General features: G+C 45.7%; 1 protein-coding gene across 1 annotated transcript in view; it reads right to left on the bottom strand.

The window, feature by feature from the left end:
- DGLUCY (D-glutamate cyclase) overlaps window positions 1–20,715 on the bottom strand; it is an 85,740-nt gene that overhangs the window by 31,630 nt on the left and 33,395 nt on the right. The window contains 6 exon segments of the mRNA XM_068990984.1: window positions 3,040–3,061; window positions 3,282–3,456; window positions 3,458–3,486; window positions 6,996–7,097; window positions 8,420–8,573; window positions 12,356–12,520. Of these exon segments, the coding sequence (XP_068847085.1) occupies window positions 3,040–3,061; window positions 3,282–3,456; window positions 3,458–3,486; window positions 6,996–7,097; window positions 8,420–8,573; window positions 12,356–12,520 (647 nt within the window).

Below are 20,715 nucleotides of genomic sequence, written 5' to 3'. Positions count from 1 at the left end.
TCTGCACAAGCACTGAGGGCTTGCTGTGGACGACCTCCTGGATCATTTGTATTAAGCAGCCGGAGCACTGGGTCTGCAGTGAATTTACTTCCCAGTTACTTTTCTTTTCTTTTTTTTTTTTTTAATAATCTGAGCCAATGGCAGAATTTGGAATACATCTTCCTTCATGACACTTGTACTAGCGGGAGGGCTGTCAGCTTGGATGAGAATGCTGGTGAGAGAGCAAGTGTTGCAGATTTTCTAAATGTATTCACCCAGAAGGCCAACTATGTCAGATATTCTGTGTCTACGCAGACAGGAGCAGTCACCTCTCTGTATGCGTGAATCCTGAAAGGTGTGTTTTTGTTGGGCACGTATCCCAAATTTACTGTGCTTTTGCATGTAAAGGAAACTGTGTTCTCTGCGGAATGAATGAATGAACCACCTAACCAATGGACAAGAAAAAAAGCTATGCCCTGTGACTTCACAGGAAGCTTTGTTACTGCAGACCCCTTGTAACTGGGAGGTGGGGGGCAACCTTTGCTTCCAGGCCCAGAGAAGAGAGCAGACATCTTATTTTTTTGGTCTTACTTTTTAAAATTTAAATTTTATTTATTCTTAATTGGAGGTAATTGCTTTACAATATTGGGTTGGTTTCTGCCATATATCGACATGAATCAGCCGGAGGTATACATGTGTCCCCTCGCTCTTGAGCCTCCCTCCCACCTCCCACCCCATCCCACACCTCTAGGTTGTCATAGAGCACAGGATTTGAGCTCCTGCGTCATACAGCAAATTTCCCCTGGCTGGCTAATTTCACATACGGTAACGAACATGTTTCAGTGCTATTCTCTCAATCTATCCTACCCTCTCTTTCCCCCACTGTGTCCACAAGGCACAGACATTTTTAAGGCTGATCTGCACCGTTGGATTCTGGGCGAGTGCTGGCCAACAGCAAAGGGCACCCAGGCTGACCGCTCCACAAGCCGGCATAGTCATGGTCTCTCCAAGTGGCTGCCACCCTAACATCACCATGGTTGGCTCTGCCTGGGTCCTGGGAGCCTGGCCTGGATGATCAAATTCCCCAGCTGGCTTCACCTCTCTGCTCTCCACAGGGCCCTTGCCACCATCAAGCATGTATCTGCTTGGGAAACAGGTGTCAGGTGGGCCAGCAGGGAGGTCCCCAATGCCTTCTCCGAACATTCAAAGTGCAAAGACCTCGCAGTTCTGGAACCACAGCCCACAAGAAGGTGCAGAAGAGGAAATGAGGTGTGAGCCAAGAGGATTCTTTTCACTGTCCAGGCGAGACTGTGATGCAGCGTTTAGACTTAGATTCCAATGCTGCTGCTCTTCAGTCTCTAAGTTGGGTCCAACTCTTTGAGACCCATGAACTGTAGCATGCCAGGCTTCCCTGTCCTTCACCATCTACCAGAGTTTGCTCAAACTCATGCCCATTGAGTCGGTGATGCTGTTGAAGCATCTCATCCTCTGCTACCCTTTTTTCCTTTTGCTTTCAATCTTTCCCAGCATCAGGGTATTTTCCAATGTGTCGGCTCTTTGTATCAGGTGGCCAAAGTACTGGAGCTTCAGCTTCAGGATCAGTCCTTCCAATGAATGTTCAGGACTGATTTCCTTTAGGATTGACTGGTTTGATCTCCTTGCTCTCCAAGAAAGGGACTCTCAAGAGTCTTCTCCAACACCACAATTCAAAAGCATCCATTCTTTGGTGCTCAGCTTTATGGCCAACTCTCACATCTGTACATGACTACTGGAAAAACCATAGCTTTGACTAGATGGGCCTTTGTCGGCAAAGGGATGTCTTTGCTTTTTAATATGCAGTATCTGATACCTACTGATCATGGGCCTTGGAGTCAGAGGGCGTGGGTTCAAGTTCTGCCTCAACCATCTAAGTCTGTGGACTTGGGTAAATTTCTTAGCCTTATATGCCTTAGTTTCCTCATCTGTTAAAGGAGGTTAATAATAGCTGCCTCATCAAGTCACTGAGACAGTATAATAAGTTGAAACATGTAAATATTTTAAGCATATGCCTGGCCTAGAGTGAAACTGATTAGATGATACCTATTATTCTTATTGCCTATTACAACCTCAAGAAGGAGGAACAATTTTCATTACCCCTGTTACACTGATGAGGAAACAGGTGGGGAGTGGCTGTGGGGTCCACACCTTCTTTCTTTCCTGAGCCTTTGCCAGCAGGCAGATTGAATTTTTCTATGCACAATGGCGCCCTCTGCTGGCCATCTTGGATTAGCAATTCAGCTCTTAAATGCTGCTGAGAGTTCAAAGCCCCTCAACCAGCTCTCAGCAAACCTCCTCCTAACTGGAACCAGCAGACCCCTACTGGACTCCACCAATGCTATATCATGTCTAGAAAGTCAGAAGTTTTCAAAGGACTGTCCTCCGAGGCACCACAAACAGTATACATGTTGGCTGCAAACTGTCGTGATGCTGTCTTCCCGCACCACCAGGATCCCCCAAGGAGAAGAAACTCAACCCTCCAGTCCTGTCTCAGCTGCTTGGTACACAAAATCTGGTCTACACCAACCCTGGACAAAGACAAAATAGAAAAACTAGGGACAATATTATATAACTGATGACACTGGGTAAACGGTGGCAGTTGACTATGCAGGAAACATTTCTCCCCTTTTCCTCCCTATTGAACCCCAGTTTAGTTCTGGATGGGAATGTGCCTGTCTCTCAAACTCTCATATGCTTAGTGTTGAAAATTTGGGAGAAAAACATTAGAAGAAAACAAAAATCATCCGCAATCACCATCACCATCATTAGTATTTTGGTGCATTTAACCTCTTTTCAGGATCCATACATAATATTAGCATTAAAGAATCATACTGTAGATAGAGTTTGCATGCTGCTTTTCCCCCTGAACATTACATCATTGATGAATTTCTCTAGGTCTCTAAGGTATGACTGCTTGGTTTCTGTTTGTTTTTTTTTTAATTTATTTACTTTTAATTGGAGGATAATTGCTTTACAATATTATGCTGGTTTCTGCCATACAACATGAATCAGCCATAGGAATACATATGTCCCCTACCTCTTGAGCCTCCCTCCCACCTGCCACCCCATCCCACCCCTCTAGGTTGTCACAGAGCACCGGATTTGAGCTCCCTGTGTCCTACAGCAAAGTTCCCCTGGCTGTCTAATTTTACATATGGTAATATATGTGTTTCAATGCTACTCTCTCGAGTTCATCCCATCCTCTCCTTCCCTGTCTGTGTCTACAAGTCTGTTCTCTGTGTCTGCAGGTGTGACTGGCTTGTTACCTGGGTCGATGGCAATTATCATCTCCAGTTCGCTGATTCTCTGAATGGCTGCAGCTGATGCCATGCTGTAGTGCAAAGGATCCCAGGAAATGTGATGGATCTCTGAAACTGCCTCAGAGGTGAGATGTCTGGTTGGGGTTGCTGTACCCTTCAGGTTGGTCGTAACTGTGCAATCTTGGTGTGCTGGTGAAAGCCAGCGGGGTCTCTAAGGCACACAACAGGAGTGACTGAGCCCAGACTATTTCATCAAACCTGCCCATTCCATCAAGGTGATGGGAAAAGATGACACCCATGCCTGCACTCACCCATTAGCACTCCTTACACCATTACTTGCACCAGGGCAGAACAAGTTGGCTTATGGCTGAATCAAGTTCCATTTTAACAGGGGACCCCAAGTTTCAGGAAAGTGATGATATGTTAAATGTGCGGAAAGAAATGAGGTATCCACCGCCACAGCTGGGGCTCTAGTTTCTTTCAATGCAATCCCATGAAAGAAAGGACCTGCTAAACCCTTAGTTACCCTTACCCTTACAATTGCTGAACCCTTCAAGCAATCTAACTTTACTTTGCAGCAGATGTTAGATTTGCTAACAAGGCACTTTCTCTGTGGAGAAGGCAATGGCACCCCACCCCAGTACTCTTGCCTGGAAAATCCCATAGACAGAGGAGCCTGGAAGGCTGCAGTCCATGGGGTCGCTGAGGGTCAAACATGACTGAGCAACTTCACTTTCACTTTTCACTTTCATGCATTGGAGGAGATGGCAACCCACTCCAGTGTTCTTGCCTGGAGAATCCCAGGGACGGGGGTGCCTGGTGGGCTGCCATCTATGGGGTCGCACAGAGTCGGACATGACTGAAGTGACTTAGCAGCAGCAGCAGCAGCAGCAGCAGCTTTCTCTGAGGGCTTCCCCTCAAAGTGGTAAAGAATCCGCCTGCAACGCAGGAGCCACAGGAAATGTGGGTTCGATCCTTGGGTCGGGGAGATCCCCTGGAGAAGGGAATGGTCACCTACTCCAGTATTCTTGCATGGAGAAGTCCATGGACATAGAAGCTTGGTGGGCTACAGTCCATAGGGTCACAAAAGAGTTGGACATGACTGAAATGACTTAGCACACACACACGCAACTCTCTTTGAACACAGCTTCTATTTTTCTCATATCCCATATATTTTGCTTTGGTTTATGCTAATTTTGTCCTTTTGAAAACTCTGCCCTACTAGATCCCAGGCAGCGTGATACACTGTAGTGTAGTTATTAAGAACATGGCTTTAGCGTGGCGAACACACTTGAGCTGGAGATGTGACTCTGTCCTCTCTAAACCTGCCTCCTTAACTATAAAATGGTAATGCCTCACATGGTTGTTGTAAGAACTGAGCTGGAGAAGGCACGTGAAATGTTTAACAAAGCGCCTGGTCCAGTGGAAGCCCTCGGGAAGTGATGGTTTGTGTCACTGAACCACGTGCTGTATCTTATTCATTCTCATGTCCTTGACCCTGGCCTGTTGGGTGCTTAATCCTCACTGCGCTTCATGTAGACCTTCTGCTTTCTTCAGTGTCATCATTATCCTTGAGTACTCCATCTCCACGGCTCTGTATGTTTCCAGGGAAGAGGGACCATTGCCTTTTCGTCTCACAAGTGTACACCACAACTGCTCAGTGAATGCAGATATGAGCTGAGCAAGTAACAGCATCTTGGATCTCACAGAAAACAGTAAAATTTCTCAGACCTAACGGAAAGCCAAAGTCAGGCAACTTCAGAAGGAAGACCTATTGACAGATCCATCAAGCGTTCTAACTTAATTTTCAGCCTTGATGTAAAGGATAAGGACTAAGGGTTTTGATGAATCCAATCATTGGTTTTATGTGTTTTGGACAGAACCTAAAATTGGTCGCTCTAAAGCCAGCACACATTAGAACAATCAGTTCAGAGTATGACACTGGGTTTTGGTCCATCAGTTGTGAGATGTGTAGCACTTAATCTATTGCTGATAAAAGTTTAAATACTGAAGTCTGAGCAGGATTTTTCTTGAAAGTCCCTTGGACAGCAAGGGTATCAAACTAGCCAGTTCTAAAGGAAATCGACCCTGAATATTCATTGGAAGGACTGATGATGAAACTCCAATACTTTGGCCGCTTGATGTGAAGAACTGACTCCTTGGAAAAGACCCTGATGCTGGGAAAGATTGAAGACAGAAGGAGAAGGGGACAATAGAGGACCAGATGGATGGCATCACCGACTCAGTAGACATGAGTCTGAGCAAATTCCGGGAGATAGTGGAGGACAGGGAAGCCTGGCATGCTGCAGTCCAAGGGGTAGCAAAGAGTTGCACACGACTTAGCGCCTGAACAACAGCAGGAAGATTCAAGGTGACCCCTGACCAATGATGTCATATGTGCTCATTTACAATCAAATATGCTATTGAAAGCCAGAACTGAAGGGTTACCATGTGCTGGGATAGTGGCTGCAGTGAGAGCCCTTCTGCAGGGCGTTGCCCTGGCAGAGGGAAGGAGAGGGCTGAGACCAACATGTGGGAGGATATTTACTGCCACTGGGTGGATGTGTGTATACATGTGAGTACACACCCGGAAATGACCACAAGCTCCCTGAGGACTACATCCTGTCTCCAGCATCTCATTCCCAAGATCTGGGCACACAGTAGGTTTCCAATATGTTTACATGAAATAAACAAATGAATAGAATCCTGTGGATCTTGGTGTTTATGCCTCGTCACCATTTTAGAGATAATCTTCCCCTCCCATGGGGCCATTCCGATAGCCAAGCTTCCATGAACGCTTGAAAAATAAATTGAAAGTAGCACTAAGTTCTGTTATTTGTAATGCAAGCCAGGCTGCTGGCTAGAATTTTCGTCTGTCTACGACAATGGGCTGCAACAGTTATTTTTAATGTTTCTGTCACATCCCTACCTGTGGGCTAGCTAGGGCGCCCTCGTGTGTCACTTTATTGTAATATCACCCTCAGCCTTCAAACAAACGGACTGACCGGTATCTGACAAACACCATGTGAAATGCTTCGTTTACTTGCTTGTCTTCACTGTGGCTTTCAAAGCTCCACCAACATCCAAAAATGTCTCCAAAGGTCAAGCAACACTTTGGTCCTTCTGTTAGAATGGGCTGTTAGCCTTTGCTGATAGAAATATACCAGAAACTAATGCATTCGGTTCTGAAAGATGGTATGAAAAACCCAAACAAACTTTTTGGCCAACCCAATAAATCAACTGTATTTCAGTTTAAAAAAAAAGAAAAAGGAAAAGAACAACCCCATATTTGAGCTGAAAGTCAAGCGTCTATGGTGGGGCCCAGCACTGGGATGAAAAGAATGAAAACAGATCTTCACTGTGGGCTGCACTCCTGTGTTTTATGACTTTATTTCTTAAGTCATTGCTGTGCTTAGCCACTCCGTCATGTCCAACCCTTTGTGACCCCATGGACTGCAGCCCACCAGGTTCCTCTGTCCATAGGATTCTCCAGGCAAGAATACTGGAGTGGGTTGCCATCCCCTTCTCCAGAGGATCTTCCCTACCCAGGGATCGAACTTGTCTCCTGCATTTCAGGCAGATTCTTTACCATCTGAGCCACCAGGGAAGCCCCTTAAGTCATTGCACCATAAGCCTTATTCACTCAGGAACTGGAGACCCACCCAATTCTCTCCTAGGTCAGAGTAACAGCCCGCTTAAGCCCAGACATAATGCAGCTGCCGACAGCTTTGAGACTGGTCCAGTGTTCTGGAACACGCCCAAGCTGACACACCACAACCTCCCTGTAGTCAGGCTTGGAAAGATCTCTGATGCCCAGCAGTTCTTTTGATGGAAAAAGAAAGTGAATCCCACAGGGTTTGGTACTGGCTGATACAATCCAATTTGGACCCACTGAGTAGCTTATGGTTCTTTCTCCAAGAGGAATTCCAGTCACAGAATTGCTGTAAATTGTATTGGAGAAGGATGAGGAGGAGGCCAGAAGTCAGGACTTTAACAGCCCAGGATGCGTGCTGACTTCTAATCCATTTTGAGAAGAATAGTTCTGACTGTAGCCCACCAGGCTCCTCTGTTCATAGGATTCTCCAGCCAAGAATACTGGAGTGGGTTGGCATTCCCTTCTCCAGGGGATCTTCCTGACCCAGGGATCAAACCCCGGTGTCCCGCAATGCAGGCAGATTCTTTACTGTCTGAGCCACCAGGGAAGCCCCAGTTTCAGAGCATGGAATCTTAAATGCCTAGTATGATTTCTGGGGCAGATGTGGGGGCAATTTTTGCTCAGCATTGCTATCATACAGATTGCTAACAAAGCCAGCGATTTTGAGTTTATCTTGCTACAGACTGTCACATGACCCAGATAGAAACTCTGTGGCTTGACCACCAACAGTCCCTACCAATGGCTGGCCATCAGTACTCAAAAAGGACAGCAAAGACGGGTGTGTTGGGTACCATCCATCCACCAATGATAAAACAACTCAGCAGATCCTTTGCTTTGGGTGGTCCTGAAACCATCTTTCTGTGAGCAAGTTGGCAAGTGCCAACTGCATTTTTATAGAATGCGGGCTTTGTCTGATTTTGTTATGCAACTGAGCGAGTTCAATTATGCTGAATTCTGACTCTTACCCAAGGCCCAAATCCCGAGCTCTCATCAGGCCTCTGAGAGCCTCCAAGAGGCCTGGGAAGATTCCACACTTGGATCTGTTGTTCACTTGCTGTCAGATTGAGTTAATACACTGGGGATCAATGGCTTTCACTTCAAGTCAACATTTGGAAGGAGCCGTCCTCTGCTCAAATACGCCACCAAACAATAGCCTAGGTTAGTGGTTACTATGATTTCAAATCTCAAGACAAACAACTCAGCTGACATTCCCTGCTTCCCCTACCCCAGCTTCATTTGACTTTCACAGGGACTAATGGATGAGGCTGGCTCTACAACCAAGGGCATCGCCTTCAAACCTGAAGGGCATCTGTAAGCCCAGCCCTAGTACCGCTGCCGGAATCTGGGTCTTGTCCAGGACCTTAGCTCCTGCGACCTCTGGGAAAGATGAGGACAAATCAGGGGAATTCAGGAACACAGCAAATTCCTGTATTCTTGGGCTGAAGTCCAAGTGCAGCTGTCAGAACCATGAACGAGAGTGGACACTGACCTGGGTCACCGCTGTGAACTGGGTTTGTTCTTGCTCACCCTGGCATGGACCAAGTGGCCTGCACCAGCCTTCCCAGCTTGTCCTTGGGAGCAGGCATCATTGTGACCACAAGAGGGCACCAAAAGGCAGCGATGCTGGCGCAAGACACAGCTGTCTGCCAAGAAATCAAGTGGAATAGATATATATAAAAAAAGATTCAGCACAGACCAAAGCCCTGAGCACTGAGTTCAAGGCAGCAGGATGAAGGAAGAAGTCCAAGAAGCTATCAACGAGAGCCCAGTTTCTACTTTATGTGATGTCAAGATGAGGAAGATTGCTGGTAATTATCTGTCTGAAACAGAATCTTAGCATTGTATGTGCCCTGGACCCCTTTGGTAGTCTAATGCAGCTATGGAAGTCATATTTTTAACTGCATAAAAGGAAATGCATAGGATTACAAAGGAAATCAATTATGTTGCAAATGCAGTTATCAGTTCAGTTCAGTTCAGTCGCTCAGTCGTGTCCAACTCTTTGCGACCCCATGAATCGCAGCACGCCAGGCCTCCCTGTCCATCACCATCTCCCGGAGTTCACTCAGACTCACGTCCATAGAGTCAGTGATGCCATCCAACCATCTCATCCTCGGTCGTCCCCTTCTCCTCCTGCCCCCAATCCCTCCCAGCATCAGAGTCTTCTCCAATGAGTCAACTCTTCGCATGAGGTGGCCAAAGTACTGGAGCTTCAGCTTTAGCATCAGTCCTTCCAAAGAAATCCCAGGGCTGATCTCCTTCAGAATGGACTGGTTGGATCTCCTTGCAGTCCAAGGGACTCTCAAGAGTCTTCTCCAACACCACAGTTCAAAAGAATCAATTCTTTGGCGCTCAGCCTTCTTCACAGTCCAACTCTCACATCCATACATAACTACTGGAAAAACCATAGCTTTGACTAGATGGACCTTTGTTGGCAAAGTAATGTCTCTGCTTTTCAATATACTATCTAGGTTGGTCATAACTTTCCTTCCAAGGAGTAAGCGTCTTTTAATTTCATGGCTGCAGTCACCATCTGCAGTGATTTTGGAGCCCCCCAAAATTAAGTCTGACACTGTTTCTACTGTTTCCCCATCTATTTCCCATGAAGTGATGGGACCAGATGCCATGATCTTTGTTTTCTGAATGTTGAGCTTTAAGCCAACTTTTTCACTTTCCTCTTTCACTTTCATCAAGAGGCTTTTAGTTCCTCACTTTCTGCCATAAGGGTGGTGTCATCTGCATATCTGAGGTTATTGATATTTCTCCCGGCAATCTTGATTCCAGCTTGTGCTTCTTCCAGCCCAGCGTTTCTCATGATGTACTCTGCATATAAGTTAAATAAGCAGGGTGACAATGCAGTTATCAAATTATGAAAAAAGTGTGATACGACAATTTATATGTGTCTTCATTAGCAACTCAAGGAACAAAATGGCAGACCTCTGCCTGGAATTTTGAAGTAGTCATCTGTGTATAAGATATTTCTGAGATATCAGAAAAGAACTTCAGTGTGACATGAAAATGCCTGATTTCTCTGGACAGCCAAAAAATTACCGGGTTTGCTGACATGGTGCAGCATTTTCACTGCATTCATAATGAAAGGGAAAGTTCAATTTTAGTTTGAAGCTATGAAAATTAAAAAGCAAAAATTTTTCCCACTCAGTTTCATGGATCCTCTGAATTTTCTCCATAGACCTCAAGTGTCCCATGAAGGCCTCTGGAGAATCAGAGGCAGAGAGTCCATAGGGAGTGGGAACCTTCAAAGGGGACCCAGGGTCTCCTCTGCCCTCCTGCGTCCACAGACCCCTGCTCACTCCTCTTGCCTCAGCAGAAGCTGCCCAGGGTGACCTGTGTGACTTTCACTGATGAGGTTGTTTTTTCTCCCTGAACGGTTTCTGGTTCCTATAGTGGGGCTTATGAAAGATTTAGTACATGGCCAGGAGGCTAAACCACTGGGACAGTCCTGGCAGCCACCTGAAGGGCTTGCTGTGAGCACCCTGTCAGCAGCAGGATGAAACCTTGGTGTGCTTGCCAGGCTCGGGTCTGACTAACAGCATTTGGGAAGGGCACATGCCAGGGAAGCTCACAGGAGACAGGCAGCGCTCCCTGAGGCCAAGGAACCTCCTTGCGGGGGGGTGCTCACTGCATCCCCTCAAGGCCATCAACTGAATCCACGTGGCAGCCTGGCCATTTCTCCCAGCAGAGGAGTCACTGTTAAACAGAAAGCTACCTGGTAAGTGCTGAACTGAGCCATGCCCTACGAAGCACTTCCTGTGGGTAGCGACGGACACCTCCGTGCAAAGCATCTTGGTAATCATCACACCTCCACTCTGGGCATTCTGCAGATGGGAGCCAGGAGTCCTGGGTTCCAGCCTGGCTCTGGGATTTGGGCAGGTTCCTTTCTCTCTCGAGCCTCCGTTTCTGCATCTAAAATGAAAGGCCAGTGTGAGTTTGATGTGTGAAGCAGGGCACCCAAAGCCGATGCTCTGTGACACCTGGAGGGACAGGGTGGGGAGGGACGTGGGAGGCGGTTCAGGATGGGGCGGGACACATGTACCCCTACAGCTGGTTCATATTGATGTACGGCAAAAAATCTCAATATTGTAAAGTTATCCTCCAATTAAAATAAAATATAAATTTATTTATTTATTAAATAAATTAATAAATAATAAAATAAAATGAAAGGCCACCCACAATGCACCTTGAGCCCCTTTCAGCTCCTACCTGCTACAAACAGTGGTATGTTCCCGGGCCCAGCCAGCAGCTGCGGTTCTGCCCCCATCCTTCCCAACCTTCAAGAAAACCGCTCAGACACAGTTTCCACACGTGAAAAGCAGCACACACAGTGGGCAGACTTGTTCCTCATTAAAGGCAGCTGGGGCCCTTCCGGCAGGAGCCCAAACCCAGTGAGTTTCATTTTCATTTCTTGATTTTTGATCTCAATAGGTTTTGTTTTTGTTTCATTTTGTTTATTTGTTGGCCACGGTACGCAGCTTGTAGGATCCCAGTCAGGGAATTCTCCAGGCAAGTTTTAATAAATGTCTTGGACCCAAGATGAAATCTCCAATCTGAGACCTCCATGAAGAAACCTGGCTGCCTCCTGGTTGCCCCCGTGGTTAAGACTCTGCTCTTCCAATGCAAGGAGTGTCGGTTTGATTCCCTGGTCGGTGAAATAAGATCCCACGCGCCACGAGGTGTGGCCAAGATGTCAAAAAAGGAAGAAAGAAACCTGGGGCCGGCTGTTGACCCTGGCTGCCTATCCATTCAGAAGCAGAGTGAATTCCCAGACTTCACACGAGTGTCCGGAAGGGGTTAGCGGAGTGAGGGACCTGGTTCTCTCCCCACCATGACAGGCAGTGGCTGGGAATGAAACCTCAGGGACACAGCAGGGAGGTGGCCCCATGGCAGGCAAGGCCTGGAGACATAGCCACACTGTGCTTGTGACCACCAGCAGCTGCCTCCGCCAACAACATGCCCAGCTTCCTTGACAAACATCACCCAGCAGTGAGCAGCCTGCCCAAGGCTCCACCACAAATCCCCGGGCTTTTACCCAGCCAGGCACATCTTCCTGACGCCAGGGAGCTTTTTCAGAATCTCACTGCGATGCCCGAAGTCAGAGGAGCCGGACAAATTCCCAGCAGGCTTGGTTTACACAGCACAGTGATCTGTCCAGAAGGGCTGGACCCCCACGCTCAGGGGCAGGCTGGGTGCTCGTAACAGACCCAGCGGTGGGCAGGGGAGAGGCTGGTGGTCCCATTTTGCAGAGGAGGAAACAAGCTCAGAGAGGCTCACTGCTTGTCCTGGGTTGCACAGCTGGGAAGGGGCCAGAGCTCAGGTCTCCTTCCTCCTGTGACAGTGTTCTCCCCGCCGCAGGAAAATATAAGATAATCCACATTTTCAAGTCAGTTTGCTCCCATGGACCAGTCCCTACCTTGTATGCGGGGAGGCCCGCATCCTCCCAGACCCCTCCCAGGGAGAAGCTGCCCCCCAGGAGGAAGGTCACGGTGTCCTTCAGCTGCTCCGAGGACTCCTCCAGCGAGGGCAGGCTACCCGTGCACATGCTGAACTCACACTCCCCAAACTGGGGACAGCCCGTCTTGGGGACACAAAGGAAAGCTCGTAGGTCCCCAGACTCTGAAAATGAATTTTTTAAAATTTATCAGATGAAAGCTTTTAAAAAAAAAAATTGTGGCAATATGTGTATATATATATATACATATCATGAAATTCACCATTTTAACCATTTTATACAATTCTGTAGCATTAATTACATTCACAAAATTGTGCAACTGTCATCACCATTCATTTCCAAAACTGTTTCATCATCCCAGACAGAAACTCTGTGCTTAAACAAGAACTCTCCAATTGTGTCACCCTCCCTGGCTCCTGGTAACCTCAGTTCTACTTCCTGTCTATGAATTTGCCTCTTCCTGGATCCTCATGGAAGCGGAATCACACAATACTGGATAATGCATTTTTAAAAAGAGCTGGGCAAAGAGAAGAGGACGTCCGGGTCTGAAATTTCAGGTATCAGCATCAAGGTGGGGAGCACAGGGTTGAGCAGAGGGCCTTGTTAGTATCTTTCAAATCTTGCCAGATTGGAAACTATTAAATCAGCGTGAAGATAACGTTGCTCCTGTCTCCACTGTATTATATTTCCTGGAACCTGGACCAGAAATCAGCCAAACCAGCAAGAAAAAAACCATGGTGCCCTCTCTGCCATGGAGGCAGGACCCACAGACCAAAGGGATGAGGAAGCTCTCAGTGCCAGCAGTGGAAAGACCTTCTCTTTCTCAGAAAAACTCTGCAAGGTTGAAAGTCTTTGGTTACAAGCCTATTCTTCATTCACTCCAAAACCATTTTGCTGAGTCATCCCACCTTGCCTGACACAGGTCAGATGACAACTATAGGGATGGACAGGACACTGGCCAGTCTTTCAGAAGCTTGAAATCCTACATCGGCAGTTGAGACACCATTGAAATCAGATGCTTGCAATATAGAGCAGTGAGTGCCAACTGCCTAGATAGAGGAATGTACTCAGAGAAGGGAGAAATGCATTCTCTCCCACAAATGGATAGGGTTCTGAAGGATGAATAGGAGTTCACCAGTTGGAGGAGAAAGAAAGCACATCCTAGGCAAAGGAAGCAGCGTGTAAACAGCATGGAGGCATTGAGACCCGAGGAGCCCCTGAGATGGCAGTGTGGGAGGGACGAGTCAAGGAGCTGATGTTGGGCTTATGTGGGGCTCTGAAGGACCCTCCAACTCCTGGAATCCACAAATGATAACAGAAGAATGCTTCTGGGGGCTTCTCTATGGGGAGAGCGTTAGGTGTGACTGGAGTATCCGGGTGGGGTAAGCATTGGGCCAGGGCGTGGTCGCTATTGGCCTGATACCGGGTAAAGGACAAGTCACGAGAAGGCGCCGAAGAACTTTAAATGAGGAAGTCACGTGATCAGATGTGGACAAAGTCACTCCAGTGGGAGAGAAGCAGATGGGAATGGGGGGTGGGGGGGAGAGGAGGAGGGAGTAAGTGGCACCAGGAGCACAGTTAAGACGTCCTAGGAGTTTAGGGAGAGGGATGTGAGCCTGAGCCAGGAGGACCGGAGAAACGGCTCCCTGGAGCACTACCATGGAAGCAGAGTCAGTGGGGCCGTTTATTCCAGAGGCTGTATTTTAAAAGGCTGGGAGAGGACTTTCCTGGTGGCTCCGAGGTAAAGAATCTGCCTGCCAATGCAGGAGACAGGGGTTCCATCCCTGGTCTGGGAAGATCCTACGTGCCACGGAGCACTAAGCCCCTGTATCACAACTGTTCAGCCTGTGCCCTAGAGCCCGGGAGCCACATACCCTGGAGCCAGTGCTCCACAAACAAGAAAAGCCACTGCGATGAGAAGCCCTCGCCGTGCTCCACAACTGGAGGAAATGCCCCGGCAGCATAGCCAAAAATAAACAAACATAGCTATTTTGTTAAAAAAGGCTGGGAGAGCATTCATGACAATATCAACAATGTTTATCTCTGGGTGTTGACAGTGTGCTTAGTCTCTCAGTCCTGGCAACACCAATAAAGCCTTGCCTGAATTTCTTGACCTGGCAGAGGACAGGGGTCGGAGTGGGAACATGGGGAGGGCAGCTCCTTCCTGCACAAGTCATGAGTGAGGCTCCGTGCCGGGCACCACGCGGTCCCCAAGGCAGGACAGAGTGATCCCTGGTGACAGACGCACCTGGCTGCAGCATCTGGCCACTCCCAAGCTTTAACCCCAAAACTCAGGTGTTTTACCTGGTGCCTGGAACAGTGGCCAGGGTGGACGATGTCCATTTGTCTTGCTTACTTCGGCCCAGCAGCAGCAGAGGGCCGCTGTTGGCCTGGCATGCGTGCCAAGTCATGTCTGACTCTTTGCGATCCCATGGACTGTAGCCGGCCAGGCTCCTGTGTCCATGGGATTCTCCAGGCAAGAATACTGAAGTGGGATGCCGTGCCCTCCTCCAGGGAACCTTCCCAACCCAGGGATCGAACCCGCATCTCTTATGTCTCCTGCATTGGCAGGTGGGTTCTTTACCACTAGTACCACCTGGAAAGCCTAGCAGAACTTTTCAGAGGCCAGAGCAAGGGGCCTGGGCGGGACCACCAAACTGGGTGGCTAGAGCCCTGGGTTTGCTGAGAAAAGGGAAGAATGTGGTCTATTCCTTCTCGTAGAGCCTTTATAATTCAACTTTTTATTGAAGCATAACACAGAGAAAAATGCACCTACGTGTACAGCTTAATGAACTTTCATGAGATGAACAGACCTATGGAACCAGCATCCTGGTCAAAACACAGAGTGTTACCAGCATCCCAGGATTCTGCCCCCCATGCCCCTTCCAGTCAGCCCCCTGCACACCCCTCATAAGGGTGACCACTACCCTGACTTCTAACACCACAGATCACGTTTGCCTGTTCTTCATATGTGTTCTTCCTCTGAATCATACAGTATGTGTCTTTTGAGGCTATCTTTCTTTGCTCACCAATACTGGGTTCATTCTTGCTGATGTGTGGTACACACCTTGTTGTTCAGTTGCTCAGTCGTGTCCAACTCTTTGCGACCCCATGGACTGCAGCACACCAGGCCTCCCTGTCCTTCACTGTCTCCTGGAGTTTGCTCAAACTCATGTCCGTGGAGTCAGTGATGTCATCCAACCATCTCATCCTCTGTTGTCCCCTTCTCTTGTTACCTTCAATCTTTCCCATCATGACGGTCTTTTCCAATGAGTCAGCTCTTTGCATCAGGTGGCCAAAGTACTGAAGCTTCAGCTTCAGCATCAGCATCAGCATCAGTTCTTCCAGTGAATATTCAGGGTTGATTTTCTTTAGGTACACTCATTACCATACGGCTTTTATCCCAAACTATTGCTGATGGACATTGGAATCCTTCCCAGTGTAGGGCTGTTACCAGTGGTGCCACCAGGAATACTTTAGTACATTCGTTTTGGGCACACACATGCCCAGTGCTGTTTGGCACACAGCTACGATTGTAGGAAATACACTTGCTCAGCTTTAGTGAAAGTGAAGTCACTCAGTCATGTCTGACTCTTTGCGACCCCGTGGACTGTAGCATTCCAGGCTCCTTTGTCCAAGGGATTTTCCAGGCAAGAGTACTGGAGTGGGTTGCCATTTCCTTCTCCAGGGGATCTTCCTGACCCAGAGACCAAACCCAGGTCTCCTGCATTGCAGGCAGACACTTTACCGTCTGAGCCAATACTGCTAAGCAGGTTCCAAAGTGGTTGTGATATTGACCAGTGTTCTTGGCCTTCCCCAGTCAACAGAAATTAATAAGAGGCCAGGCCAAGACACTCAGGCAAGGCTTCATTGGTGTTCTGTGGTTGCAGGAGGGAGCAAAACCAAGTAACAGGTCCCTTGGCTCACTCCCTGAGGCTGGGTGAGCTGGTTCCTTATATGGGGTGAGAGTAGGGGTGTGTTCAGGAGTCAGGCAGGACAGTGGCTTCAGTGTTTTGCCCACCTCTTTATGGTGTTGAGTGCAGGGGGTGTGTGCAGTACCCTGCTTTTGATCTCGACACACAATTTTTGCTCCCAGCTCTTTAGAAGTGGCAGTTGGGTGTTTTGGTCTTTTTTGTATTTTTTTCCCAGAGTTTACCCCAGTTGCGCATGCACGCAGCTGTTTTTAGTCCCATGTAGTTTCTTTGCGTATTGTTGCTTGAGGAGATGTTTGTCCAGGTGCAAGCAGTCCAGCACTACAGCACAGGGGCCCAGGCCCCACTCTGTCTGTTTCACGGATTGACATACCCAACAGGGGCTTGTGAGCTCTTGGTTGCTCCATATCCTCTTCAACACTTGGTATTGCCTGCCTTTTTCATTCCAGCCTTTCCAGTGGCATCAAATGGGGATTTTAATTTGCATTGCCCCGATGAGTAATGCAAATAAGTGCCTTTTTGTATGTTTTATTGCCCATTTGGGTATCCTTTTTGGGAAAGAGATGGTTCACATTTTTTGTATGAGCAGGTTCTTAATTGAGCAGGCTCAAGGAATCCTTGACTCCCTCCAAAGAGATAGTTTTAGAGGAAGATCACCCTGCCATGCCTACCCCTTGCAGGCCACATTCTCCTCTGGGGGCAACCAGCCCGTCTCTGGAATGGGAAGTCCTTTGGTTCTAGAGGCAAACAAACCAGGTTTGAATCCCAGTTCTGCCTCTGACCAGTGCTATGACCCCGGGCTTGCTTTTGCCATGGATTAGATGATAGAAATCATACATACCTCAAAGAGAACTCTGTGAGTCCTTTCCTATATGTGAATTACCCAACACATGGGTGCTCAGGAAGTAGGGGTTGGAGTTACATTCATCCAGCGAATCTTGTGAGGACATTTAAAATTATTGTACAAGGATTTCCCTGGGGATCCAGTGGTTCCAACAAAGGGGGTGCAGGTTTGATCCCCACTCAGGGAACTAAGATCCCACATGCCACAGAGCATGGCCAACAAGATAAAATAAGATTATGGTAAAGAAGAAATATTTAATGATATTAAAAGATGTTTGGGATGTATCATTAAAGGAACATTACTAGGTAAGAAAACAGTATTCTCAGCATATTCTCCTTTTTAAAGAAGATAAGAGAAAGAACTGGAAGGATACGCATTTTACTGCCATATAGTTGTTCACAATAGTCTCATAACCTTTGTATTTCTGTATTGTCTGTTGTAACCTCTCCTTTTTCATTTCTAATTTTGTTGATTTGATTCTTCTTTTTTTCTTGATGAGTCTGGCTAAAGGTTTGTCAATTTTGCTTATCTTATCAAAGAACCAGCACTTAGTTTTATTAATCTTACTATTGTTTCTTTCATTTCTTTTTCATCTATTTCAGTTCAGATCTTTATGATTTCTTTCCTTCTACTAATTTTGTTTTTTTTTGTTGTTGTTCTTCTTCTTTTTCCAGCTGTTTTAGGTGTATAGTTAGGTTGTCTATTGAATGCTTTTCTTGTTTCTTGAGATAGGACTGTATTGCTATAACCTTCCCTCTTAGAACCGCTTTTGCTGAATCCCATAGGTTTTGAGTTGTCATGTTTTTGTTGTCATTTGCTTCTAGAAACTTTTTCATTTCCCTCTTGATTTCTTCAGTGACCTGTCGGTTACTTAGAAACATATTGCTTAATCTCCATGTGCTTCTGTTTCTCACACTTTCTTTTTTCCCTTGTAATTGATATCTAGTCTCAAAGCATTGCGGTTGGAGAAGATGCTTGATATGATTCCAATTTTCTTAAATTTACTGAGGTTTGATTTGTGACCCAAGATGTGATTTATCCTGGAGAATGTTCCATGTGCACTTGAGAAGAAGGTGTATTTTTCTGCATTTGGATGGAATGTCCTGAAGATATCAATGAGATCCGTCTTGTCTAATGTATCATTTAAGACATTCCTTATTAATTTTCTGTTTTGATGATCTGTCCATTGGGGTGAGTGGGGTGTTAAAGACTCCTACTATTATTGTGTTACTGTCAATTTCTCCTTTTATGTCTGTTAGTGTTTGTCTTATGTATTGAGGTGCTCCTATGTTGGGTGCATAGATATATACAATTGTTATGTCTTCCTCTTGGATTGATCCCTTGATCATTATGTAGTGTCCTTCCTGATCTCTTGTCATCTTCTTTATTTTAAGGTCTATTTTGTCTGATATGAGGATTGCTACTCCAGCTTTCTTTTGCTTCCCATTTGAATGGAATATATTTTTCCATCCTCTCACTTTCAGTCTATTTGTGTCTTTAGGTCTGAAGTGGGTTTCTTGTAGACAGCATATATATATGGGTCTTGCTTTTGTATCCATTCAGCTAGTCTGTGTCTTTTGGTTGGAGCATTTAATCCATTTACATTTAAAGTAATTATTGATATATATGTTCCTATTGCCATTTTCTTAATTGTTTGGGGTTGATTTTATAGATCTTTCTTCTTCTCTTATATTTCTTGACTATATAAGTCCATTTAACATTTGTTGTAAAGCTGGTTTGGTGGTACTGAATTCACTTAACTTTTACATGTCTGAAAAGCTTTTTATTTCTCCATCAATTTTGCATGAGATCCTTGCTGGGTACAGTAATCTTGGTTGTCAATGTTTCCCTTTCAGTACTTTAAATATATCCTACCATTCCCTTCTGGCCAGAGTTTCTACTGAAAAATCAGCTGTTAAACTGGAAATAAAATGGATAAGCTGGAAAAATAGACAGATTCTTAGAAAAGTTCAATCTTCCAAGACTGAACCAGGAAGAAATAGAAATTATGAATAAACCAATTAAAAGCACTGAATTTAAGCAGTGATCAAAAATCTCCCAAAAGACAAAAGCCTAGGACCGGATGGCTTCACAGGAGAAATCTATCAAACATTTAGAGAAGAGCTAATGTCTATCCTTCTAAAACTCTTTCAGACAATTGCAGAGGAAGGAACACTTCCAAACTCATTCTACGAGGCCACCATCACCCCGATAACAAAACCAGACAAAGACAACACAAAAAAAGGAAACTAAGGCCAATATCACTGATGAAATAGATGCAAAAGTCCTCAACTAAATTTTAGCAAACAGAATTTAGCAACACGTCAAAAAGCTCATACACCATAATTAAGTTGGGTTTATTCCAGGGTTGCAAGAATTCTTCAGTATAGACAAATCAATCAATGTGAAACACCATATTAACAAATTGAAAGATAAAAACCATATGATAATCTCAACACATGCAGAAAAAGCCTTTGACAAAATTCAACACCCATTTATGATTAAAAAATGGGCATAGAAGGAACCTACCTCAACATAGTAAAGGCCATATATGATAAACCTACAGTAAACATTTTTCTCAATGGTGAAAAAACTGAAAGCATTCCCCCTAAGATCAGGAACAAGACAAGTGTGTCCACTTTCACCACTATTATTCAACATAGTTCTGGAAGTCCTAGCTATAGCAACCAGAGAAGAAAAAGAAATAAAAGGAATCCAGATTAGAAAAGAAGAAGCAAAGCTCTCACTGTTTGCAGATGACATACTGTACATAGAAAACCCTAAAGATAAGTGTCAGAAAATCACTAGAGCTAGTCAGTGAATTTAGCAAAGTTGCAGGATACAAAATCAATACACAGAAATCACTTGCATTTCTATATACTAACAATGAAAAATCAGAAAAAGAAATTAAGGAATCAATCCCATTCACCATTGCAACAAAAAGAATTAGATATCTAGGAATAAACTTACCTAAGGAGACAAAAGAACTGTACACAGAAAATTATAAGATACTAATGAAAGAAATCAAAGATGACATAAACAGATGGGAAGATACTCCATGCTCATGGGTAGGAAGAATCAATATTGTGAAAATGACTATACTACCAAACATAGTCTACAGATTCAATGTGATCCCTATCAATTTATCAGACATTTTTCACAGAACTAAAACAAAAAAACTTCACAATTCATATGGAAACACAAAAGACTCAAAACAGCCAAAGCAGTCTTGAGAAAGAAGAATGGAGCTGGAGGAATCAACCTTCCTGACTTCAGATTATACTACAAAGCTACAGTCATCAAGACAGTATGGTACTGGCACAAAAACAGAAATATAGACCAATGGAACAAGACAGAAAGCCCAGAAATAAACCCATGCACCTATGGGTACCTTATTTTTGACAAAGGAGGCAAGAATATACAATGGGGCAAAGACAGACTCTTCAATAATGGCGCTGGGAAAACTGGACAGCTACATGTAAAAGAATGAAATTAGAACACTTCCTAACACCATACACAAAGATAAACTCAAAATGGATTAAAGA

Source organism: Capricornis sumatraensis, chromosome 19 (assembly GCF_032405125.1).
Source record: "Capricornis sumatraensis isolate serow.1 chromosome 19, serow.2, whole genome shotgun sequence".
Classification (NCBI taxonomy): domain Eukaryota; kingdom Metazoa; phylum Chordata; class Mammalia; order Artiodactyla; family Bovidae; genus Capricornis; species Capricornis sumatraensis.
Note: the sequence above shows the minus strand (reverse complement) of the source record. Positions and strands in the feature narration are given on the sequence as shown.